The sequence below is a fragment of the Myotis brandtii genome, unplaced genomic scaffold, assembly GCF_000412655.1.
Source record: "Myotis brandtii unplaced genomic scaffold, ASM41265v1 scaffold38, whole genome shotgun sequence".
NCBI classification, from domain to species: Eukaryota; Metazoa; Chordata; class Mammalia; order Chiroptera; family Vespertilionidae; genus Myotis; species Myotis brandtii.
Window position 1 is genome coordinate 5206799 of NW_005364596.1, and position 21585 is coordinate 5228383.

Genomic DNA, 21585 nt, shown 5'->3' on the forward strand with positions numbered 1-21585 from the left:
AACCGCCCCTTGCCCACTGCAGCCTTGTGGCCCACAGTTCCTTTCAAGGTACCCGAAATCATGCACTGGCCCCCTAGTTATGTATGATCATTACACAAGTAATTTTTATTAATCAAAAACAATTTTAAATAAAGGTAAGCAAAAAAGAAATCATCCAACTGCTATTAATACCTTGCTTTCTATTACACAAGTAATTTTTATTAATAAAAAACAATTTTAAATAAAGGTAAGCAAAAAAGAAAAGAAATCATCCAACTGCTATTAATACCTTGCTTTCCTTGCTTGCATCCTGCCTTCCTTTCTTTGTCATTTATCTTTTTTTCTACCTACCCACCTAAAGTGCTAATAAACATACAATTAGAGTACACATAATTTTTGCAATCTGTTTTTTCACTTGAAAATATAGTAAAAAATCTTTTCATGTCATTAAAACTTTCTAAAGCGTCATTTTAACAACTACTTAAATACATTAAGCTCCAGCCTGCTGACTTTTGAAGCATTTCCTAAACAATAATATACTACATATATAGCATTATTATTATTATAAGTAGTTGAAAATGTAAGGACGGAGGGCCAGACAATGAATTTAGAATTAGCAGCAAAAACAACTAACTTCTAATAAGTCAAAAATTACATCCTCAGCATAATATATGTGGGGGGAAAAAAGTGCACTTATTCTCAGACATTGAAATTCCCACCAAAATTGGATTTTAGCTATTATTTAAACCCAGTCCTTTTGAGAAGTACCAAAGATTGCATCACAATAGTCTGGCATCCTGCTTGCCACACAAGGCATCTTAGAGACTGTGGTAGTTGTGAATGTGATGGGCATTCCTGTGGTTATGTTATATGGAAGGGATTTTGCAGAAGTGCCTAATAAATTGACTTTGAGTTAGTCACAGCTTATCTTGAATAGCCTGACTTGATGAGAGATTGGAAACCAGAAAGATGCTCATCTGCTGGCCTTGAAGAAGCAAACAGCCATTCTGTGGCTGCTTAGAGATCATCTTATACACATTTCTCAGAGCAGCCTTTCAGTGCTGAGAGGCCTCATGGCCCTTGGCTGACGACCAGCAAGGACATAGAGGCCTCAGTCCTACTGGCACTGAATTCATCCAACAACCACAAATGTGGAAGGGAACCTCAAGTTTCAAAAAGAGCACAGACCAGCCAAAGTCTAGGCTGCAGTTCTGTGAGATGCTAAGCAGAGCCCCCAGCTAAGCTGTGCCTGGATTCCTAACCATGGAAATGGTGAGCTAATAAATGTATGTTGTTTTAAGCTACCTATTTTGTGATAATTTGTTATGCATCATAGAAAATTAATACATATCATGCTGTTACTATTTGATGAGCAAAGGGGGGAATACATTATAATGGGAAGGCATATTTTTTATTGCTTTTATGCTTTTTGATATAGCATAAAGTAGAGAGTAAAAAAGAAGTTAAAAATTAAGTCCCTTACTATAAATCAGTCCTACCAGTTTGTGAATATCCATTGGTTCATCCCCATTATTCTACAAAGTCTCTGGATCATAAATTAGGAGCGCTTCTAAAACATTCAGAGAAAGTCCTTGCTTTTTGCCTGTGGTGTGCATGTAAGATTCTGAATGAGTTGGTACTGAGGCTCCAATATGTAGATTGACAATACCTCCCAGTTACACCTGTTGGTGTCTCATCTAGAAGCGCTCTCTTTCATTAACAAAAGTTTCTCATTATAGGTAGCAAGTTATATTTTCACCCTACCTTAAGACTTCTGAACCACTATAACCATTCTAGAAAATGCTGGAAGCTCTTTACCCAACAATTTTTCTTGATTGGGTGGAAGAATTGATAAATATAAGTTAAGCCTCCAGAGCAATGGTTTCTACCTTTTTCAATAGAATTTCCCTTTGAAAATCCAGTGAAAGATATGGACTTCTTTTTACCATAGTTATACACATAAGCAGGCAGTTTGGAACATATTTGAGAAAATTCATAAAACCTCCCAAATCCCATTCACAGAACGCTTTTATTCTTTGAGTTCTTCCAGGTTAAAAACAGCTTTGGTGTAAAAATCACACAGCCAATAAAGTCTTAAGTCAATCAGAACTTGCCTGTTTCGGACTGATTTTTAGGCCCCACTGAATCCCCTGAATATCAAATAGAGGCCAAGGCCACCCATCCATCTGTCTTTCTTGCCAGAATCCACTACAACCACCAATAAGGCTAGATTACAGCTGATAACCTCCCTTGACAATGTGCTGTTGCAATTCTGGAAGAGAGTAAGGGAAGTGTTGCTGCCATGGTAGGAAAGGATAGGGAAAGAAATGCTGACCCCAAGCATCATCCAGTTAAGGCAGTACAGGTTTCAGTTGATATTCCTGATAATAAAATAAAATCAAGAACAAAAGTCTAAATAGTCACACAAAAAGTTGCTTTGTAGGATACCTTAGATGTGCACATTACAATAAACAGTGTATTCTCACTGTTCACAAAGATGATACAATTGACTCCCACTTTTCAATCACTTTATAAAATCAATTTATTAAAAAAGGAGGTAGATATTTAGTTACTATTGTCTAAGGTACATTGTTAAGTGAAAAAAGATTATTTAACACATGCATGTTCCCACTCATATAAATATGTGTTTGTATCTGCACAATGTCTGAAAGGGTAATCTTAATATTGTCTCTGAATCAGAGTATAACTGGGGAAGGAATTAATATATATTACTCAAATAGCATGTATTACCCTTATAAAAAACAAAATCTATACTAATAAAAGCCTAGGTGGTTCTCGTGCCCTCGCACGATGCCCTCACATCATCACAAGATGGCAGTCACAAGATGGCTGGCAGGGGAGAGCAGTTGCGGGCGACCAGGCCTGCAGGGGAGGGAAGTTGGGGGCGATTGGGCTGGCAGGGGAGCAGTTAGGCATTAATCAGGCCAGCAGGGGAGCAGTTAAGGAGAGATCAGGCTGGCAGGCAGAAGCAATTAGGGGCAATCAGGCAGGCAGGCAGGTGAGCAGTTGGGAGCCAGCAGTCCAGGATTGTGAGAGGAATGTCCGACTGCCAGTTTAGGCCCGATCCAGCACTGGCAGTCAGACATCCCCTGACGGGTCCCAGATTGGAGAGGGTGCAGGCCGGGCTGAGGGACATCCCCCTTCCCTCATGCATGAATTTTGTGCACCAGGCCTCTAGTTAATTAATAAAAAGCCACTGAAGAAAAAAGCAACTTAAAAAAAGAACCAGGTAATTGGGTAGTTGATCACCACTTGGGGATTAACAGTTAAATATATTGAAACTTTCTGAAGTAGAAAAAAGGAACTCTACATTATAGTTAACTAACCATTTTGCAAAAGAACCATCCCAATCGCCTTTGCATTGATGCATTGAGGGAAAAGTAGCTCTTAAAAAATGTCATTATATGTTATATGTCATTTTACAAGATTAAAAATGGCCAATTCATAGATAACTCAATGCAGATATTGCCCTCAGAAGAATTAGGAACAGTTTTCCAGAGGCTACTGATGGTGGCAATCTGTTCAGTATGAGCTGTTTTCCTCTGATGGGAGGAGTATAAGAAGACCACCTTCACTCTACGTTCATCACAGCAGGGTAAAGGTAGCACCACTACTTACTGAGTGCCACTCCGTGCTGGGTACTTTACATATCCACATTATCCCTGATCCTCACATCAACTCTGCAAAATAGGAATCAATGTCCTTATGCCTGCATTTGAGGAAACAGACTGTGAAGCAATTCCCTGCAAACACTTGCACAGAGAGTAAGCGCTAATAGAGTTACTAACAGGTCTTGATGTCAAAGCTGATGCTCTTCCACCAAGTCTTACAGTAAGAAAGAGCGCCACCAGCGAGAACATCTTTCATGATTTGAACAGCCAAGTGTCTTTACATCAAGGTTGAAATTCTTACCTGCTCGTCTACCTCTTGAAAGCTGTCAACATCAGTGCCGTTTGTTTCAAACTTTCCACATGTGCCACTCAGAGAGGAGCTGCTGTCACTTATGCTACCTTCTGGGGTGCTTGTGACACTGTCCCGAGTTGGCCGCGAAGACACAAAGAGGCTGATGTTATCAAAGTCATCATCACAGGACCTGTTCTCAGCACCCATCTTCTGCGCTTTGGCCGGATTGTAGGGTTTTAGGAAGGAAGAGTACACATATCCTTTAATAACTAGACAGGAGTAAAAAGAAAGAAGAAACAAGGTCATTCAGATACACTTTCCAAACATTTGTGTTTAGAGAAGTACACAGAGGTCCCCAGGAAAGACTCAACCAGAGGAGAAGTGATAGTTCTGTGCATCTTAAGCAAATCACTTACTTCCTGTGTCAACAAGCCACCTGCTCGTACTCCCCAATGGATCTTTCTGTTCCATCACAGCCACCAACTCCCCTTCCAGAAGATTGATGTCATATTCTTGTGTAGCATTGCATTTGCGCTTAGCTTGGTAGAGTTCCTCTCTAGTGTATGTGGACAGAAGTTTGGAGCGGTGAGTGTCAGTTTGACGCGGCACTTCTGGCTGGGAGAGGTAAGGAGAAATTTTGGTTTAGACAGCTGTGTTCTAAAATCCTCACTGGGTTGATAAATTCTTCTCCTCTGGAATTTTTTTAAATGTTGAAGCCATACATGGATCTGGGATTATTTCAGCGCTGAGGCATAGATTGGGCTATTATTGTGAAGTATCCAGCTGAGTTATACAGTGAAAAAATCTCTAGCTAGCACATGAGGGCAGTGTTGTAGAAAAGAAAGAAAATTCAAAGAAAATAAGAAGGCAGAGGTTCTAATCCCTCTCTTATGGTGAACGCATTTTTAGTTCTTTGTCACACTGTAGACATGTCCTTGCATATTAAGCACTTGATAAATATTTAATTAAGTAAATTGTAGATGTGTATGTCTTTTTCTGGGAAATAATATCAGTAAACTAGGCAGGAGTCAAGAGGCCTAGCCCCATCCCAGCTCTGCCACTAAGTGACTTTGAAAAGGCCACTTCATCTCTGCAGCCTGGGATTCCTTATCTAGAAAAAGTGAAAGGTTTGAACTATACAATTTAGCTCTATAAAATTCTATTATTTATTCAACAGACACTTATAAAATATCTATCTTATATCAGACACCATTGTAGTTGCTTGGAATAAATACATCATGTACAAAACATAAAAATCTATACACTTAGAGTTCATAGTGTAGAGGGTAAAAAGAGACAAAAGTGTCTGCATAAAATAAGTGTGTAAATGACAGGATATTAGGATGAGATAAGTGATATGGAAAATAATATAAATTGTGGTTTAAACAAGGCACAGAAGTGATAGTCATCATTGGCATGAATGTTACCAAACTCACCGGAATTTGCACAGGCTTCTTCTTTTCAAAACTAAGTTTTCTCTCAATAAAGGTGGCACTGTTGTCCTTTATAAAATTCAGATTTTGAACCTCTTCTAGTACTCTGTTCTGCATTTCAGAGATGTCTGAAACCAACAATGGTACCTATAGGCAGGCAGAAATAAGATGACATTGTTCCAAGACAACTACTTAACCAGTTAGGTACTGAGTTTAGTAGAGCTGTGAAGAACAGTTGAGAAAGTACAGGGTAGCTCCACAGTGAAAAATTAGGTCAACATTAGAATCAGAAAAAAAAAAATGGCCTAATTTTCTGTCTCCATAAATCCCATTAAAATGATAGGGATAATTTTTTTTCAAAGATTCAAGCCTAATAAAAGGAGAACAGAAGAAAAAATAGCAGTAAAGTTTTGAGGAAAAGGCTCAGGAATTGATGGCAGTAGTCACATTCAATGTGTTGGGTGGGATAGTGGGAAGTGGAAAAAGGCTACATGGTTTTAAAACAGATCAGCAAATATTTTGACATGCTTCCCACCAGGAGATGGAATCCATGTCCCCTCCCCTCAAAACTAGGTGGGCCTTTATGATCACCTCAGTGAGTAGAATGTTGAAATGAATAGAATGATGGAAAAGATGCTGACTTTTAAGATTTGGCTAAAAAAGACCATACAATGTCTACTGGGTTCTCTTGGGACACTCACTCTTGGGAGACTTTCATCACCATGGAAGTCCAGCTGTGCTATGCCACTATATGAAAAGACAATGTTGAAATGTCAGAGGGAAGAGTAACAGAGGGATCTTGAATATTTATAGTGGCACTATGAAGAATAGCCCAAAAGTGGAAATAACTCAAATGTTCAACTGATAAATGGTTAAGTAAAATGTGACTTATCCATATTATGGAGTATTTGGGGGCAATACAAAAAATTAAGTACAGAAACACATTAAAACATGGATGGACCTTTTGAACCATGTAAGTGTAACACCTGATTATTCAATATAATTTAATTCAAAGGATAAGTTAATTAGATACCCAATAAAAAATAAAGTAGGGACAATTAATTTTCCTCCAAATGTCCATTAAATACCTCACCAGCTGAATGAGAACTAATACATGTGAAATTAAGGGCCAGGAAACCAAGCTGATTTTCTAAAGTTGATATTAAGATGCAAATATCTTTCTTCCTCTTTAGAAAATAATCATAAAACCATATTCTAATGGAAGGCTAAATGAGATATACACACATATTTTTACACACACACACACACATACACACACATGCACACACACACAGTCTTATCTTCTTTGGAGCAAAGCAAAATGAAGACTGGTTTAACAGTTATCCTACCTCTATCATTCCACTGAGATGGCCTGCTTTTTGATCCTCATCTTAGTCATGGTTAACACCGAAAAACTATTGCATGGGAAGGGAAGGCAAAATATGAATTGAGAAGCTACAACATAGCATCAGGCAGGTGGAGCGACATGGGTGTCACCTGCAATAGCTGAATGTGGGTTGGCATTTGAAAAGGAATCTCCAAAACGAAAACTGCAAGTGTCTAAGTCACAACAAACCCAAACTAGGAAACTCTCTTTCAGCTTCCTATGGAAAACCACACAGGCACTCACAGGCACGCACACACACTCACACGCACCACACTGGTGCAAGCTATGGACAGAGCTGTTTTGCACGGACATTGTCTCCAAGAGATGCCCAGACCAAGGTGGCCAGGTGCTGGTGCTGTGCTTACCGGCACCACCGTGGAATACAGCTGCTGTCTCACCAGCGTCAGGTCCCGGAGGAGGGTGATGAAACTGCACAGACAGTTCAACAGAATCTTGCGTGCGGCCTGGTTGAACACCTGGAGCTCCTCCACAAGCTGGGCGTTGAGGGCCTCGTACTCCTTTTTGGCCAAGTCTGACTCCTCCCCTGCTGCCCGCTGCAGGTAGCTGTTGTAGTCCAGCAGCTTGTCATAGCGCTTCTGGATGAGTTTCTGAGGCCCTGGGAACAGGGACAGCAGGGCTGACAGGGGCGTCAGGACGAGCTTCTGTAAGTGAGCTGCCTGCGGAGAGAGGAAACAATCCGGTCACTGAGCAGCCAGTGCTGCTCTCAATGGGCTTCTTTCCTCCCTGCAGGAGCACCAGGGAGACAGCCAGGTACTTAGCCAAGTTAAAGAAGGATCCAATCATTTTTCCGGCGTTGGGGTCACCTCCTTCCCTGCCTTCCCCTTCCCCCTCTTTCTAATCCCAGTGCCAGCACGTGGAGGGAGGGGGTGACCTCCAGCCTGTGACTGCCCAGACTGCATAAATGATTCACCTGTCATTTTGCTGGCCATAAAAGAAAGAGAGTCTGGAACGGAGTGCCAACGGCCTGCAGAACAACATGCCCAAGTTTTATTGTGACTACTGTGATACATACCTCACCCATGACTCTCCATCTGTGAGAAAGACACACTGCAGTGGTAGGAAACTCAACGAGAATGTGAAAGACTACTATCAGAAATGGATGGAAGAGCAGGCTCAGAGCCTGACAGACAAAACAACTGCAGCATTTCAGCAAGGAAAGATACCTCCTACTCCATTCTCAGCTCCACCTCCTGCAGGGGCGATGATCCCACCTCCCCCGAGTCTTCCGGGTCCACCTCTCCCTGGTATGATGCCAGCACTCCATATGGGGGGCCCTCCCATGATGCCAATGATGGGTCCTTCTCCTCCTGGGATGATGCCAGTGGGACCTGCTCCTGGAACGAGGCCTCCTATGGGAGGGCACATGCCAATGATGCCTGGGCCCCCAATGATGCGACCTCCCACCCGTCCCATGATGGTGCCCACTTGGCCCGGAATGACTCGACCAGACATATAAGGAGAAAGGGGAGCCTCTTTCTATCAGGCTTCTGTTACTGTTCTACTTCACAAGAGATCGAGGTGCTGTGACTCTGGGTGTTTTCTAACAGCAGACAAGGAAGACTCACTCCCTCTTCCTAAGAGAGAATAGTTTTTGAGGGGAGTAGTGGGACCAAATAAAGCAATTTTCATTTGTATTGTGAAATGTGAAAATAAAATAGTCAACTCTTTTCGTAAAAAAAAAAAAGGAAGGAAGGAAGGAAGGAAGGAAGGAAGAAAGTCTGTCTTAGAAGAGACATCTGCCCTGATTTCCTGGCTACCCTGGTAGCTCATTTTGGTAATGGAACTATATCCCCTAAACAGACAGTACCCCCTTGTTATAGGTATTTTGCTCCTGTGATAGAAACTACCACAGAGTTATTGCTTCTTCTTTAAATACACTGAAGGCTTAAGCCAATGCTGATTCTGTGTCCTAAATTGTTACATTTTTAGGTCTGCGTCATTGAAAATGAATTTCATATTAATGCCAAACCCTGTGCCAGACCATGAGCACCCTATGTTTAATTTCTTCTCTTTGAATTTCTTTCCTGCCCTTCTATTCTGAAGGGCACTTGTATCCTAGGTTTGCTGACCACCCTTTACCATACATGCTTGGGTTATGGGATTATGTTATGGCATTTTGGAAGCAGGTTTCCTTTTGTACCCCAAAATATGTCCTAGGGAATCAGACTGAGCAGCAGCTGCTATTAATTAACTTAAATGGCCTCTGGTAACTTTGTCTGAACTCATGGGAAATCTAGGAGAGAGAAGAAACCAATCTTTATTGGCACTAGCAATAGCAAACCCAGATTAAATTTGATGTCTAATTTATAAAATATCCATATGTACCTGCAGACTGTTAAATGAGTACTTTGGCTAAGCAAATAATCTGTTTACTCTTCTGGGATGAATTGCTGTGTCTGTGATGTGAATGGACTCTATAGGTAGTCTACTTACAATACTGCACTATAATTGCAATATATATGTTGTGTGACATAGACATGAGCCAATTCACTGTGCATGGGAATTGTAGTCGGAACAAATAAGAATTAAATTTTACTTTAAGATTTTGTCCTATAAAAATGTGTAGATAAGTATCTCTCATGTTTAGATAAAAACAACTTCTGTGGTTTCAGATAAATGTTTGATTTTTAAACAGAGTTCAAATATATGTTACCAATAAAAAGTTACTTTTATGTTGAGTTTTCTGATAATTATTTTAATTTATCCTAATTTAACATCTTGTGGTATTATGCAAGGTAGGAATACCTTGTCTAATCTTCCTGTTGAATTCTGGAGCATTCCTTTATACACACACACACACACACACACACACACACACGTGTATATATACACACATATATGTATATCCTATATAATAAAGAGGTAATATGCAAATTGACCATCATGCCCTCAAAAGATGGCTGCCTATGACCAGGCCATCAGGGGGGTTAGTGAGGGACGACCAAACGACTGAACAAGCAGGCTGTGTGGGGCGACCAGGCCGGCGGGGGTGAGGGGGGCAGTTAGGGGTGATCAGGCTGTCAGGGGGGCCAGTTAGGAGCTATCAGGCAGGCAGGCAGATGAGCAGTTAGAAACCAGTGGTCTAGGATTGTGAGAGGGATGTCCGACTGCTGGTTTAGGCCTGATCCCACAGGGGCAGTCAGACATCCCCTGAGGGGTTCCAGATTGAAGAGGGTGCAGGCCTCGTTGAGGGACACCCCCCTCCAGTGCACGAATATATATATGTACTAGAGGCCCGATGCACAAAATTCGTACAAGGGGCTCAGCCCTCGCAGCCCTGGCTTCATCTGGAAGGTCATCCAGAAGGATGTCCGGGCCGGCAGGGGAGGGCAGTTGGGGGCGATTGGGCTGGCAGGGGAGCAGTTAGGCATCGATCAGACGGTCAATTTGCATATTACCCCTTTACTATATAGGATATATGGCATAAACACATTTATTTACTAACGGAAGGGTCAATGCTAATTAAACCAACAGAAACAGTTGCATGTAAAATATTTGTGATAACTGAACACAGTAATGGGGAAAAAAGCATGGAGAGATTTGCTCATTGAACTGAGCTTGTTTATCCTCATGGCTAATTCCCGTTCAGAAGGATGATGGCATTTTTACTCCACTTTCTCATAGATCCGAGTACAGTTGACATTGTTCATGATGCATAACACCACTAACTTCCCGCCTTCCCACACCCTGTGATGGTGCTCTCCTTCCCAGCCCATTCCTGGTGCTGGACCAGCACGCCCTTGACAAAGTTGCAGACGGTCTGAGTTTTTCTGCCATCAGCTGTAGTCTCTTCAAACTTCTCTCCCAGGTTGCATGAGAACTGTGTTGTCTTTATTGTGCTCTTGGTTTTGATGGTGAGGTTTTTGCCATCGGAAGTGATGACACAGTCTGGCGTGGCCATGGAGCCCATTTTCCGCAGAGCCATTCCCACGCCTAATTCCCTCCTGTACTCATGGGAGCCTTTGCTCTCCACTAAGCGCCATCTCCCTACCAGCTGCTGAGACGATGGTGGGCACAGAGTCGTGCGGGGACCTGAGCGGAGCAGAGTGCGGTGATGGGAGTGTGGCGGCCTCTGGAGCATTCTTAATGAGGGAGAAGCTATATGCCATGTTTTCACAGGGTGCTCAATAAATATTTATTGACTTAGTTAATGAATGGGAATTAAACTAAAGAGCAAACCCTTAAGGACTTTTCTAAGATATGCTCTCTATAATTAAGCCTAGATAATGTATAAGAAATAGCCACACTCTTTCCATTTAACATGCCATAAAAACTTCTCGCCCTCCTCCCTCTCTCATTTACCTAACCTAGCATCTTAGTTCAAATGTAATCCTGACTTTTCATTTTCCTGTGCTAGGAAAGCAAGGTGCTTCTCAATGTTTTTCTACTGTTGTGGAGGCTGTATCACTTCCTAGGACTCAGAAATATGTGTTGCTGTTCATTGGATGTCACAACTTGAGAGGGAGGGACATTATGGAGATTTAGAGCCTGGAACACCAGGAATGCTAAACACCCTCCAATACAAGGGCCACTCAATGAAGATTTGTCTGAGCCCAAATGCCAGTAATGCCAACACAATAATGCCACTCTCATGGACCTTCAAGATGATGACGGAGGCTATTGTATTTTATATGTAATACTTGAAATACTGTTATGAATTAACAATATCTATGGAACACTAATTTTAACATAAGTTAAAATTAGTATTACTCAGACTAGTTTACCACCCAAATATTTCATTGGCTCAAGTATCTCTTTATGATTACCAAACTCTGTTTTATGATTCTGTATATTTTACTGAACTCTTAGAAAACAAATATTTACCACAGAACAGGAGACATAATAAATGACTCTTATGTAAAAGCCCTTTTTCAATAGGAAGGCTTTGCTTTTGAGCCTACAGTAGGTTAATAAAAGTCACATCTTCAGAGCGTGTCTTCACGCCCACCTGCTGTAAGGACTCTAAGAAAATCGCAGCTTTCTAACTTCATAAATCCTTTCTGTATTATATGCACACTTAAACTAAATGTCGATTTTAGTTAGTCAGACAATTACTACCCCTAGAAACACAGTCTGGTACCCTTTTAAGTTTTGATTACAGTGAAATCTACACTAATCCACTTTAAAATATTTAATGATAAAAAAATCTCCTGTTTAAAATCTACTAATTTTGACATTAGTATTTGCTTTAAGTGCATGTTTCATTTCTAATCAGAAAAAATAAGTGAAAATCAGCTTTTCTGTTAACCGTACTATTACATTTGCATTTACCTATGAAGATAAATAACTTACAAAGTCATCACAGGGATATGGGCCATTCCTTGAGGCCTCTGGATGCCCCCCCTCTTCCTCATCTTTGGTGCATGAAATCTCCTGGAGCTCCAGCATGCTCTGCAGGGCAAAGTGCATGGCATCCTGAAACCCAGAGCAAAGTTACACAGAGGGCAAAGTTAGTACAATGACACTCATTCCAAACGGGCACTTCATCAGCATCACCCTCCATTCCCACTGAGAGGTAAGAAGGAAAAAAAGAAAAAGAATTCACCATGAATACTCTGTACAAGGGGGTTACCTGTAGCAAACTATTTCCTCACTTCCTCCCATGTTACTTTCTCCTACTCCTCTTGACGATACCCTTTTTTAAGATTAAGAGTCCATCTATTTGTTGTTGTTGTTTATGTTAATCCTCACCCGAGTAAATTTTTCCATTGCTTTTTAAAGATTGTGGAAGGGGAGGGAGGAAAGAGACATATCAATTGGTTGCCTCCTGCATGCTCCCCAACCAGGGACGGGGATGGAACCTGCAACTGAGGTATATGCCCTTGACTGGAATCAAATTCAGGACCCTTTGGTCTGTGGGCTGGTGCTCTATCCACTCACTGAGCCAAACTGGCTAGGACAGTGGTCGGCAAACTCATTAGTCAACAGAGCCAAATATCAACAGTACAACGATTGAAATTTCTTTTGAGAGCCAAATCCCAACCAGGGACGGGGATGGAACCTGCAACCGAGGTATATGCCCTTGACTGGAATCAAATTCAGGACCCTTTGGTCTGTGGGCTGGTGCTCTATCCACTCACTGAGCCAAACTGGCTAGGACAGTGGTCGGCAAACTCATTAGTCAACAGAGCCAAATATCAACAGTACAACGATTGAAATTTCTTTTGAGAGCCAAATTTTTTAAACTTAAACTATATAGGTAGGTACATTGTTATTAAGTTAATTAGGGTACTCCTAAGCTGGCCTTTGCTAAAAACATCCTCAATCTGAGGGGTCGACCTCAGCGAACGTACCCTCACTTCTTCTAACGCCACTTCTTCAAAATAGACTCGCCCAGGCAGAAAACCGACTTCTGCGCATTGGCCATGAAGATTCAATCGCACTGTACGTGCGCACCCTCACATGGTATTTTGTGCAAGAGCCACACTCAAGGGGCCAAAGAGCCGCACGTGGCTCGCAAGCCGCGGTTTGCTAACCACTGGGCTAGGGCAAGAGTCCAACTTAAATTCTTTCACTGGCGATTCCTCAGCATTCAATTCTTATAGATCCCTTATTTTAAAAATCACTCCTCTTTTATGTATGTCTTCCATTTTCCTTAGTGAATTTAATGTTCTCTTTAAGCGAAGACTTTCCTCTATTCCCAAGAGGCATTTAACTCCTTGAAATTTACATTCAGGGCAGGGTTCCCACTGCCCTTTTACAACTAAGTTTTGGGTTTCGTTTTCCCAAATGGCAGCGCTTTAGGAAAAGATGAGCAAACCTAGGTGTAAAATCGGGCTTTGCATGCATCAGTCAATAAATAAGGAGAGAATGTGGCTTGCTGGTTACATAGCATAGAACCTTGTCACCAAATCGTTGTGCCTGACAATCCTCTGTTGTGATAACTCATCTAAGTGTGCATCTGCCTCTAAAAACTGGAAAATGGGAAGGGGACCAATGAACTGATATACACGTAATTCTACTAACTCTCTATGTTTCATAGTCATGACCCTGGTCAGGATGTTGTTAAGGACACTGTCTTCTTTATGAGATCCATCAGAACAAATTCTGGCCTGGTCTTCCTATGAATATAATTATCCTGAACTCTAATTGTTTTGTTTAAGCCTGATTCTCATAGTGGACTGGAAATTTCTGGGGTTTTTTGTTTTGTTTTTTGTGTTTTTTTACTATGGTTGTGTAGGAGTATTTGCATATTTTAATTGGAATTATTTTGTTAGAATTTATGTTCACTTATATTGATTTTCTTTTATGTATGACGACCTACCTAAGGTTGAATTTCTTTCAGGGCTGTAAAGGGCGTGTTATGAAACTCTGGATGTAAAATATATACAGGCGCTCAGTTTGTTTTAGGATTGTGTGATCACGTGCCTTTTTGGAGGGTCAGCTGCTAGGTAGCAACAGCTAAATGTGAGACCCACCTGTGAGTTTTGTGGGTTTTGAAATGGCCTTTCTGTCATGCACTTTTTACTTTAAAACGTCTCTTCTCATTTCATTTTATGTGCCTCTTTGATATCCTTTCACTTCTACTCTTAAATTTACAAATATGTGTTTCTAGTCCCCTCCGAGGTTTGCGTGCCCTTGCTGAAAATCAGACTTAAACCAACTGGAGGACAGTCTAGGTATATTCAGTAGAAAGACCAGTCAGGAGTTTATTTAGTCTAACAAAATAAACAAAGAACATTTGTGCCTTGTCCAAAATTTTGAATTAGTGAGCTCATCTCCAGTGTAAAGAAAGCCTGTTGCTGAATCGCACCATGGGGCAATCATGTGAGTAAACGTCCCACAATCTGGCGATATGGATGGGGGAAAGATTGGCGATATGGATGGGGGAAAAAGACTGAGCAGGTAAGGGAACAGAGAACAAAACCACAGCCTTTCTATTGGCTTCCTTCACCAGCAGTTTGCTGCACCCCAAATTGGATACAGTAGGTGTCATCAGATGATGAATGAACAGTCGATTTACTCTTTATAATTACCACGGACATCGGTATCTGCTGGTAGGATCATTGAAGAGTCATGTCTCCCTTACCTGTACACCATGGGGCAATCATGTGAGTAAACGTCCCACAATCTGGCGATATGGATGGGGGAAAGATTGAGCAGGTAAGGGAACAGAGAACAAAACCACAGCCTTTCTATTGGCTTCCTTCACCAGCAGTTTGCCGCACCCCAAATTGGATACGGTAGGTGTCATCATATAATGAATGAACAGTCGGTTTACTCTTCATAATTACCACGGACATCGGTACCTGGGGGTAGGATCATTGAAGAGTCATGTCTCCCTTACCTGTATGTGTTGAAGACAGAATGAAATGTTCTTCACACAGTGCCTCACGGTCTTTTCTAAAGATCTAAATAGCTTTTCTTCTCTATTAAAGGTGTTGTCTTTCACCTAAAATATAGATGAAATTATTTATTTTTATAACTCAAATGAATCTGGTGTTTAAAGAAAAATATCACAGGCATGCCAAAACCGGTTTGGCTCAGTGGATAGAGCGTCGGCCTGTGGACTGAGAGGTCCCGGGTTCGATTCCGGTCAAGGGCATGTACCTGGGTTGCAGGCACATCCCCAGTGGGAGATGTGCAAGAGGCAGCTGATCGATGTTTCTCTCTCATCGATGTTTCTGGCTCTCTATCTCTCTCCCTTCCTCTCTGTGGGAAATCAATAAAATATTAAAAAAAAATATCACAGGCCGTATTGGCCAGCACATTACAGCAAACTCCCCGCTGAGATGAAAACCTCTGGTGATCTGCTGCCTGCCTTTAACGCAGCACTCTCTGTGGACGGCACTCGGCACAGCTGATGTGCAGCGAAGCCACGTGACACAGCTTCATTTGCCGTTCAGTTTTCACACAGCTTCACCCATGTCACAGCAGCGGTAGGAGGTCAAAGGTTTCTCTGCTGCTTTTAATGACATGTATTATGTATGGGCCCTCAAATTATATTATATTTGTGAGCTTATAAAATAATAAAAATGAAGTGAGAATTGAAAATAAAAATTTGATCCCCTGCCTGGAATTTCTTGTTTTGCTGTTATGTATGACTCATTCCAATTTATTTCATGGTGGTCATTTAGAAAATGTTCTTAGGAGCTTGGCTAAAGAAATGTGATAATTCTTTATCAACTCAGATTTGAAAGATGACATATAATCTTAGCAAAACTAGCCCTCTCTTAAGAAAACTCAGCAGTTAAGGCACTGGTCACATGTATTCCGTTATTTTTTGTTATCTTATGTGTTAAGCATTCAGAAAAATATATGTTTTTTATATACTCGTAACAGTTTCTAGGAATGCACACTTATTACTGCTCTTAATGCTGAAAAAAGTTTCTGGGCAATCAAATGGCTAGAACCAGCCTCGTGTTGGCAAACTCTGTGTGAACAGCAAATGTTTCATAGACTGTGGAGTGTGTTCTTTAGTGTGGTACTGGCTGACACCCGTAGCTGTCTTCGGTTCATACATTTGTTCATTTAAAATTATTGACCTTAGAACTGAATACACAGAAAATGATGACATTTTTATTTTTAACCCCCTTAATAATGCTCATCTAAAAAGACTTTTGCTTAAGTGGGCGGCATAGTTCTTTGTAATACAACAAAATTTAACTCTTTGCCTTAGGATTTCTATGCTCTAACCCAATTTAATACATATAACAATAGGCTGTGGTAGATTGTTTTAAAATGCAGTTTTTAAAAAAACTCATCCCCAGCTATTTTGATCAATATATCTTGGCTGGTACCCAGATGGTTTATAAAATAAGAGGCTCAAGGATCACTCTATGAGAAATATGGCCCATTTCTCCTTCTCTGCAGTCAAAACAGGCTGCTTTATTTTGCTGGAATATGCTACTGTCTCTTTTCTGCTGGAAAAATTCTGTTTATTTTTTTTAAGGACTTGCTCAGTTGTCACCCTTCTATGAATGCTCCCTATCATTCCTACGCTCTCCACTGTAGAAAATGAATGACTCCCTTGTATGTGCTCTCACACAACTAGTCAATTATTTAAGCTATTCTCTCCAATGATGCATTGCAGGTATTTTGTCTTAATAATAATAACAGCTAACACTTATTAAACACTATGTTCCAGACACTGTGCTAGACCGTCATCCATTTGCTCACTTTAATTCTTATACTGCACAACTCGAAGGGTAGGTGCCATGATTACTCCCATTTTGGAAAAGAAACAGGTTTCAGAAGGAGTGGCAGAGATGATTAACGTTTCCCCTGTCATCCACTTACTGATAGAATTGGCACCTTTGGTTTAAGGTAGACACCTGGCTGCCCTGCCAGTGACTACCCTTCCCAGATTCCCTCGCAGCTGGCTCTGTCCTTGGGACTGGGTTTTTGTAACTAGGACGTGAGCGAAAGTGATGTGTTTCATTTCTGAATCTTGACCTTATAACACCGTCCTTGGGGCTTGAATGAAGGAAGACCTGGCTGTGTCCCAGCTTTAAATTGACCAGGAAAACGAAGACAACACGTTTAGGAGACAGCAACGCACACAATTGGGGAGAACTGGGTTCTGAAGCATCTCAGGCAGAGGAGCCCATCTGGGACCCACACCTCAGGACTGTTACAAGAGGGAGACATAAATGGCGGGCTGACTGAAGCTTATGTTTTGGAATCTCTTGGTGACAGAGCGTGGCCTTTACGCTAACTAACACAGGGAGTTAAAGAAACTTGCAATGTTCATCGGTAGGACCAGGATTCAAAGCGAAGTGGTCTGAGATCAGAACCTCTTTGTATTCCCAGTCTCTCATACAGAGTCTGGCACCTAAGAGTTCAATACATGTGTGATGAATTGAATAGAATCTTCCTCTTGGGTAATAGTTTTATATCCTAACTCCACCAAATATTTCCCCGGAGCTGCTGACAAGTGCAAAATGGGCTGATTTGAGATTTATCTCTTCCCCAGTCCAGCCCATGCAGCTGATTTTCTGATTAACAGTAAAATGCTTCATTGCTGACAGGACATCCTCTCAAAAGATTAAGGGGGAAATCTAATTAATATCCCTCCAGGCCACTTTCACGACAAAGCACGCTTAGCTCACGATTGAAAACTATCAGAAGCTGATGATAAATGTGTTAAGGAATATTACAGCTTCTACAAAAGCCTGCCCGGAATGAAGATGGGCCTATTGTTCCTCAGTGGAATTGTCTTAAATCAGAAGCAACGTGTCAAAGGAGGGTTGTTTTGCACATATTTCCACACGCCTATGGAGGCTACTGTCTCTTCTTACATGAATTCTCAGTTCAATTTTATGGCTGTTGTCTTTAGTGGTAATGTCTTTTTTTAAATATTCACCCGAGGATATTTTTCCATTGATTTTTTTTAAGAGGGAGTGGAAGGGAGAGAGAGAGAGAGAGAGAGAGAGAGAGAGAGAGAGAGAGATGAGAGAGACACATCAGTTGGTTGCCTCCCACACATGCCCCGATCAGGGGCTGGGGATCAAGCTTGCAACTAAGCTTGACTGGAATCAAACCCAGGACCCTTCAGTCCATGAGCTGATGCTCTTCCCACTGAGCAAAACCAGCCAGGTGGCAATGTCTTCATTTTCCTTTCTCTGATCTGTGACCACACACCATAAATGTCCCAAACATCCCATATTATAGCTCCACGTTAAGAGGAGGGGCCTGGAATTACCTCCTGTATGCAATGGACCCAGTGAGCCCCTGGAAGAATATTAAGATGTAAGCAGAAGGTTAAATGAGCCATGTGTTCCCAGAAAGTCCCTATTGGATACGGTATGGGAAAGCCATCGCAGTCAGAGGAGGAAATAAGAACAAGGCTCAGACAAGGTGTATTTACTCACAAGTCCTCAAGAAGGGGTCACCCCATGCCATGCAGGGTCACTAGGCTTGGTTAGGTGGCAGGAAGAAGCAAAGAGAGAGTCTAAGCCAGAGTCTGTATGGAGTTTTTGTGGGGAAACCCTACAGACACACTGGGCAGAGTAAACAGTTTAGGATTAACCAGTTTGAATAATTGTCCTGGGCTTGGGGCTATCCAGGTTGTCTCTGATTGCTTGGTACTTGGCCCTGGTATCTATTGAGGGCAGAGGAATATTGGTGTGTGAATGAGATAGGGAGGTGGTGGGGGCTATGGATTCTGGATTGGTTGGTTTGTGTATGAAAGAAGTGATTCCCACTGAGCCCTTGGCCATCTCTAAAAACAGGCTAGTCCTGGACTGGGCTCGCTCCTCAGACAGCAAGCTTTTTAAAGATGTCAAAGCATCATAAAGTACAGAAAGTAAAAGACCTGATTAATACACCAGGCATATGGGGCTTTATATCCATGTGGGAAGTAATAAGTCTGAGCATTAAAAAAGGTAAATAACAATACAAGGTGATGATATAAAATAACGATGGTGTTGGTGGTAATGATGATGATGCCAGTATTTACTGAGGGCTTCCCCACTGTGTTAGGTACTTTCTATGCATCATTTCACTGAAGCCTCACAGCCACTCCATGTGTTAGGGCCTAGTATAATTCCCCAGTTTACAGATGGTTACATTGAATTTCAGTTATTTGCCCAAAGACAAATATTAAGAGACAGAGATAAGGTTCAAACCCAGATATGGACGATTTCAAAGATTTTGCTCTTAATTTCTGCCCTGTGCTACCTCCTGCGATATTGACAGGGCCACAACTGGGATCCATTCAGTGAGTTTGTCAGGTGGTCAGAGGAGGAAGAGGCCACTTCTAGCTCAGTGGTCACAAAGTTAAAGAGACCATGGAGGACGGAAAAAGACCATGGAACACAGCAGCTAGAGAGTGGGTCCGATAAGACAAGCCACCTAAAACCAATGCTGAGCCACCAGCCACTTGCCTCTAGGTAAAATTAAAACCTTTAGTTGGAGAGGTTAACATAATAAGAAATGAAATCATGCCAATGAGAAGGAAAATAAAAAGTACTATATAGTATCTAAAGAACCTTCCTGCCCACTTTTGGTTAGAAGCCCACTCACTGTATTACCACCTCCAGGCCATGAACTTACTATCTTGTGAATCTTAAAATGTGTCCCATGGATCACATACTTCAGAGTTATTTAGTTTCAAAACACTTGGAGTCTCTGTAAAAATACAGACTTATAGGTTGTACCCTTGAACCAGAGAGAGAAAGAGAGAAGGAGAGAGAGAGGAGCAGGTGGAGCCCTGGAATCTTGGAGCAAGCTCCCCAGCTCATTTTATGCACATTAATGTTTGACAGCCTTTGCTACTTCATCTATTATGTATTAGAGGTCGAGGTGAACGAGGTTCAAGTCAGGCTAAACAGCTGACACAAAACAATAACCTAGTAATAGAATGTGCATCTGGGAGTGGGGAGGGAAAGAGGAAGGAGGTAAGTGGCAGAGAAAATATGGCACTAACGCGTGCACCGGAACACTTTTTACTCCAGGTGAAATGAAGATCAAATGAATATCAAGGGAGCCCCAGAGGCAAGTGAGATTTTAAAAAAGCAGAAACAAGACAGGGCTGAAAGGAGGGCATTGCCTTGGGTGAGAGTATGTGCTGGGTGATGGCGAGGGTCAGGACTCCTGGGCAGCCCTGGTTGAGCTCTGTCTGTATGGCCTTATCTCTGCTTTGCCTGCTTCTGAGTGGAAGTGCCACAGCTAGAATAGTGTCAAACCCACCCTCACTCCATTTCCAGAGGGAAAGAGAGAGGGAGGGAGGGAGGGAGGGAGAGAGGGAGGGAGAGAGAGAGAGAGAGAGAGAGAGAGAGAGAGAGAGAGAAACAGCATAACAACCCCTTGGGCAATTACCTTAATTCTCAGTGTTCTAGAAACAGCTGTGTACCAACAAGACAAAACCTCACAAAAATATCAGCGTTCATGTTCTCAGGAAAATGTATGTGGCCCAAGAAGAAAAATTACCTGTGATTCTCCTCTGGTCAGAATCTTGAGATAATTTGTCACTCTCTTTGATTTCTTGCTAATTGAGTGAATATTTAGTTTCGACAATTTATCTTTAAGCGATTCATCCTCATCATTCTTCTTGTATTTTAGAACTAAAACAAAAGAATGCAGTGATACATCTAGGCCCGTGCAGCATAGAAAGTGTGTTTTTACCCAAGTATTCAAGATCAACATTTATATTTAAGATACAAATCCACATGATTGTTGGTTCTCTGTAGCAGATGCCATATGTTCCAGCCCCACTGCCCAATCATAAGTCCAGCTGCCCACTTCCTCATCCTTCAAAACTGCTGTCTGAGGGTGTGAGCCTCAAAGCCCCAGGTTCACTTACCTCCCACATTAAAAGTATCCCAGATACTGAAATAAAGCTCTTCCCCTCTTCTCAGATAATACATTTACTCTCTGGGGTCTCTAGAACGAAGCATCAAGACCTCACTAATGAAAAGACATCCAACCTCAGGAGTCCTCAGATCCTAGAGTGGCTTGCTACTAGCAGACAGTTTTGGGGTAAATTGAGTCACCCCTCTGAGCTTTACTTTTTTTATTTTATTGATATTTTTAGAGAGAGAGGAAGAGGGGATAGAAAGAGAGGGGGGAAGAGAGAGAGAAACATTGTTCAGCTGCCTCCTGTATGAACCCCGAACCGGGGTAGAACCAGATACCTAGGTAGATACCCTGACTGGGAATCGAACCCGAAACCATTTGTTACACTGGCAGATGATGCTCCAACCAACTGAGCCACAGGCCAGGGCTGAGCTTTACTTTTTTAAAAAAATTTAATATATATTTTTATTGATTCAAAGAGTAAGGGAGAGGGAGAGAGAGAGAGAGGGAAACCATTTACACTGGCAGATGATGCTCCAACCAACTGAGCCACAGGCCAGGGCTGAGCTTTACTTTTTTAAAAAAATTTAATATATATTATTT

The 21585-nt window shown here is 41.7% G+C and overlaps 1 protein-coding gene and 2 pseudogenes across 1 annotated transcript in view; 1 reads left to right on the top strand and 2 right to left on the bottom strand.

Annotated features, from left to right (window-relative positions):
• Positions 1-21585, bottom strand: part of ARHGEF38 (Rho guanine nucleotide exchange factor (GEF) 38) — a 154473-nt gene that overhangs the window by 6211 nt on the left and 126677 nt on the right. Inside the window, exons 8-14 of the mRNA XM_014544715.1 lie at positions 20617-20736; positions 15032-15136; positions 12037-12159; positions 7089-7400; positions 5340-5483; positions 4320-4518; positions 3913-4172 (exon numbers count right to left, since the gene is read on the bottom strand). Of these exons, the coding sequence (XP_014400201.1) occupies positions 3913-4172; positions 4320-4518; positions 5340-5483; positions 7089-7400; positions 12037-12159; positions 15032-15136; positions 20617-20736 (1263 nt within the window). The remainder of the gene's footprint in view (positions 1-3912; positions 4173-4319; positions 4519-5339; positions 5484-7088; positions 7401-12036; positions 12160-15031; positions 15137-20616; positions 20737-21585) is intronic.
• LOC102262713 lies at positions 7697-8411 on the top strand (annotated as a pseudogene).
• Positions 10350-10825, bottom strand: LOC102263019 (annotated as a pseudogene).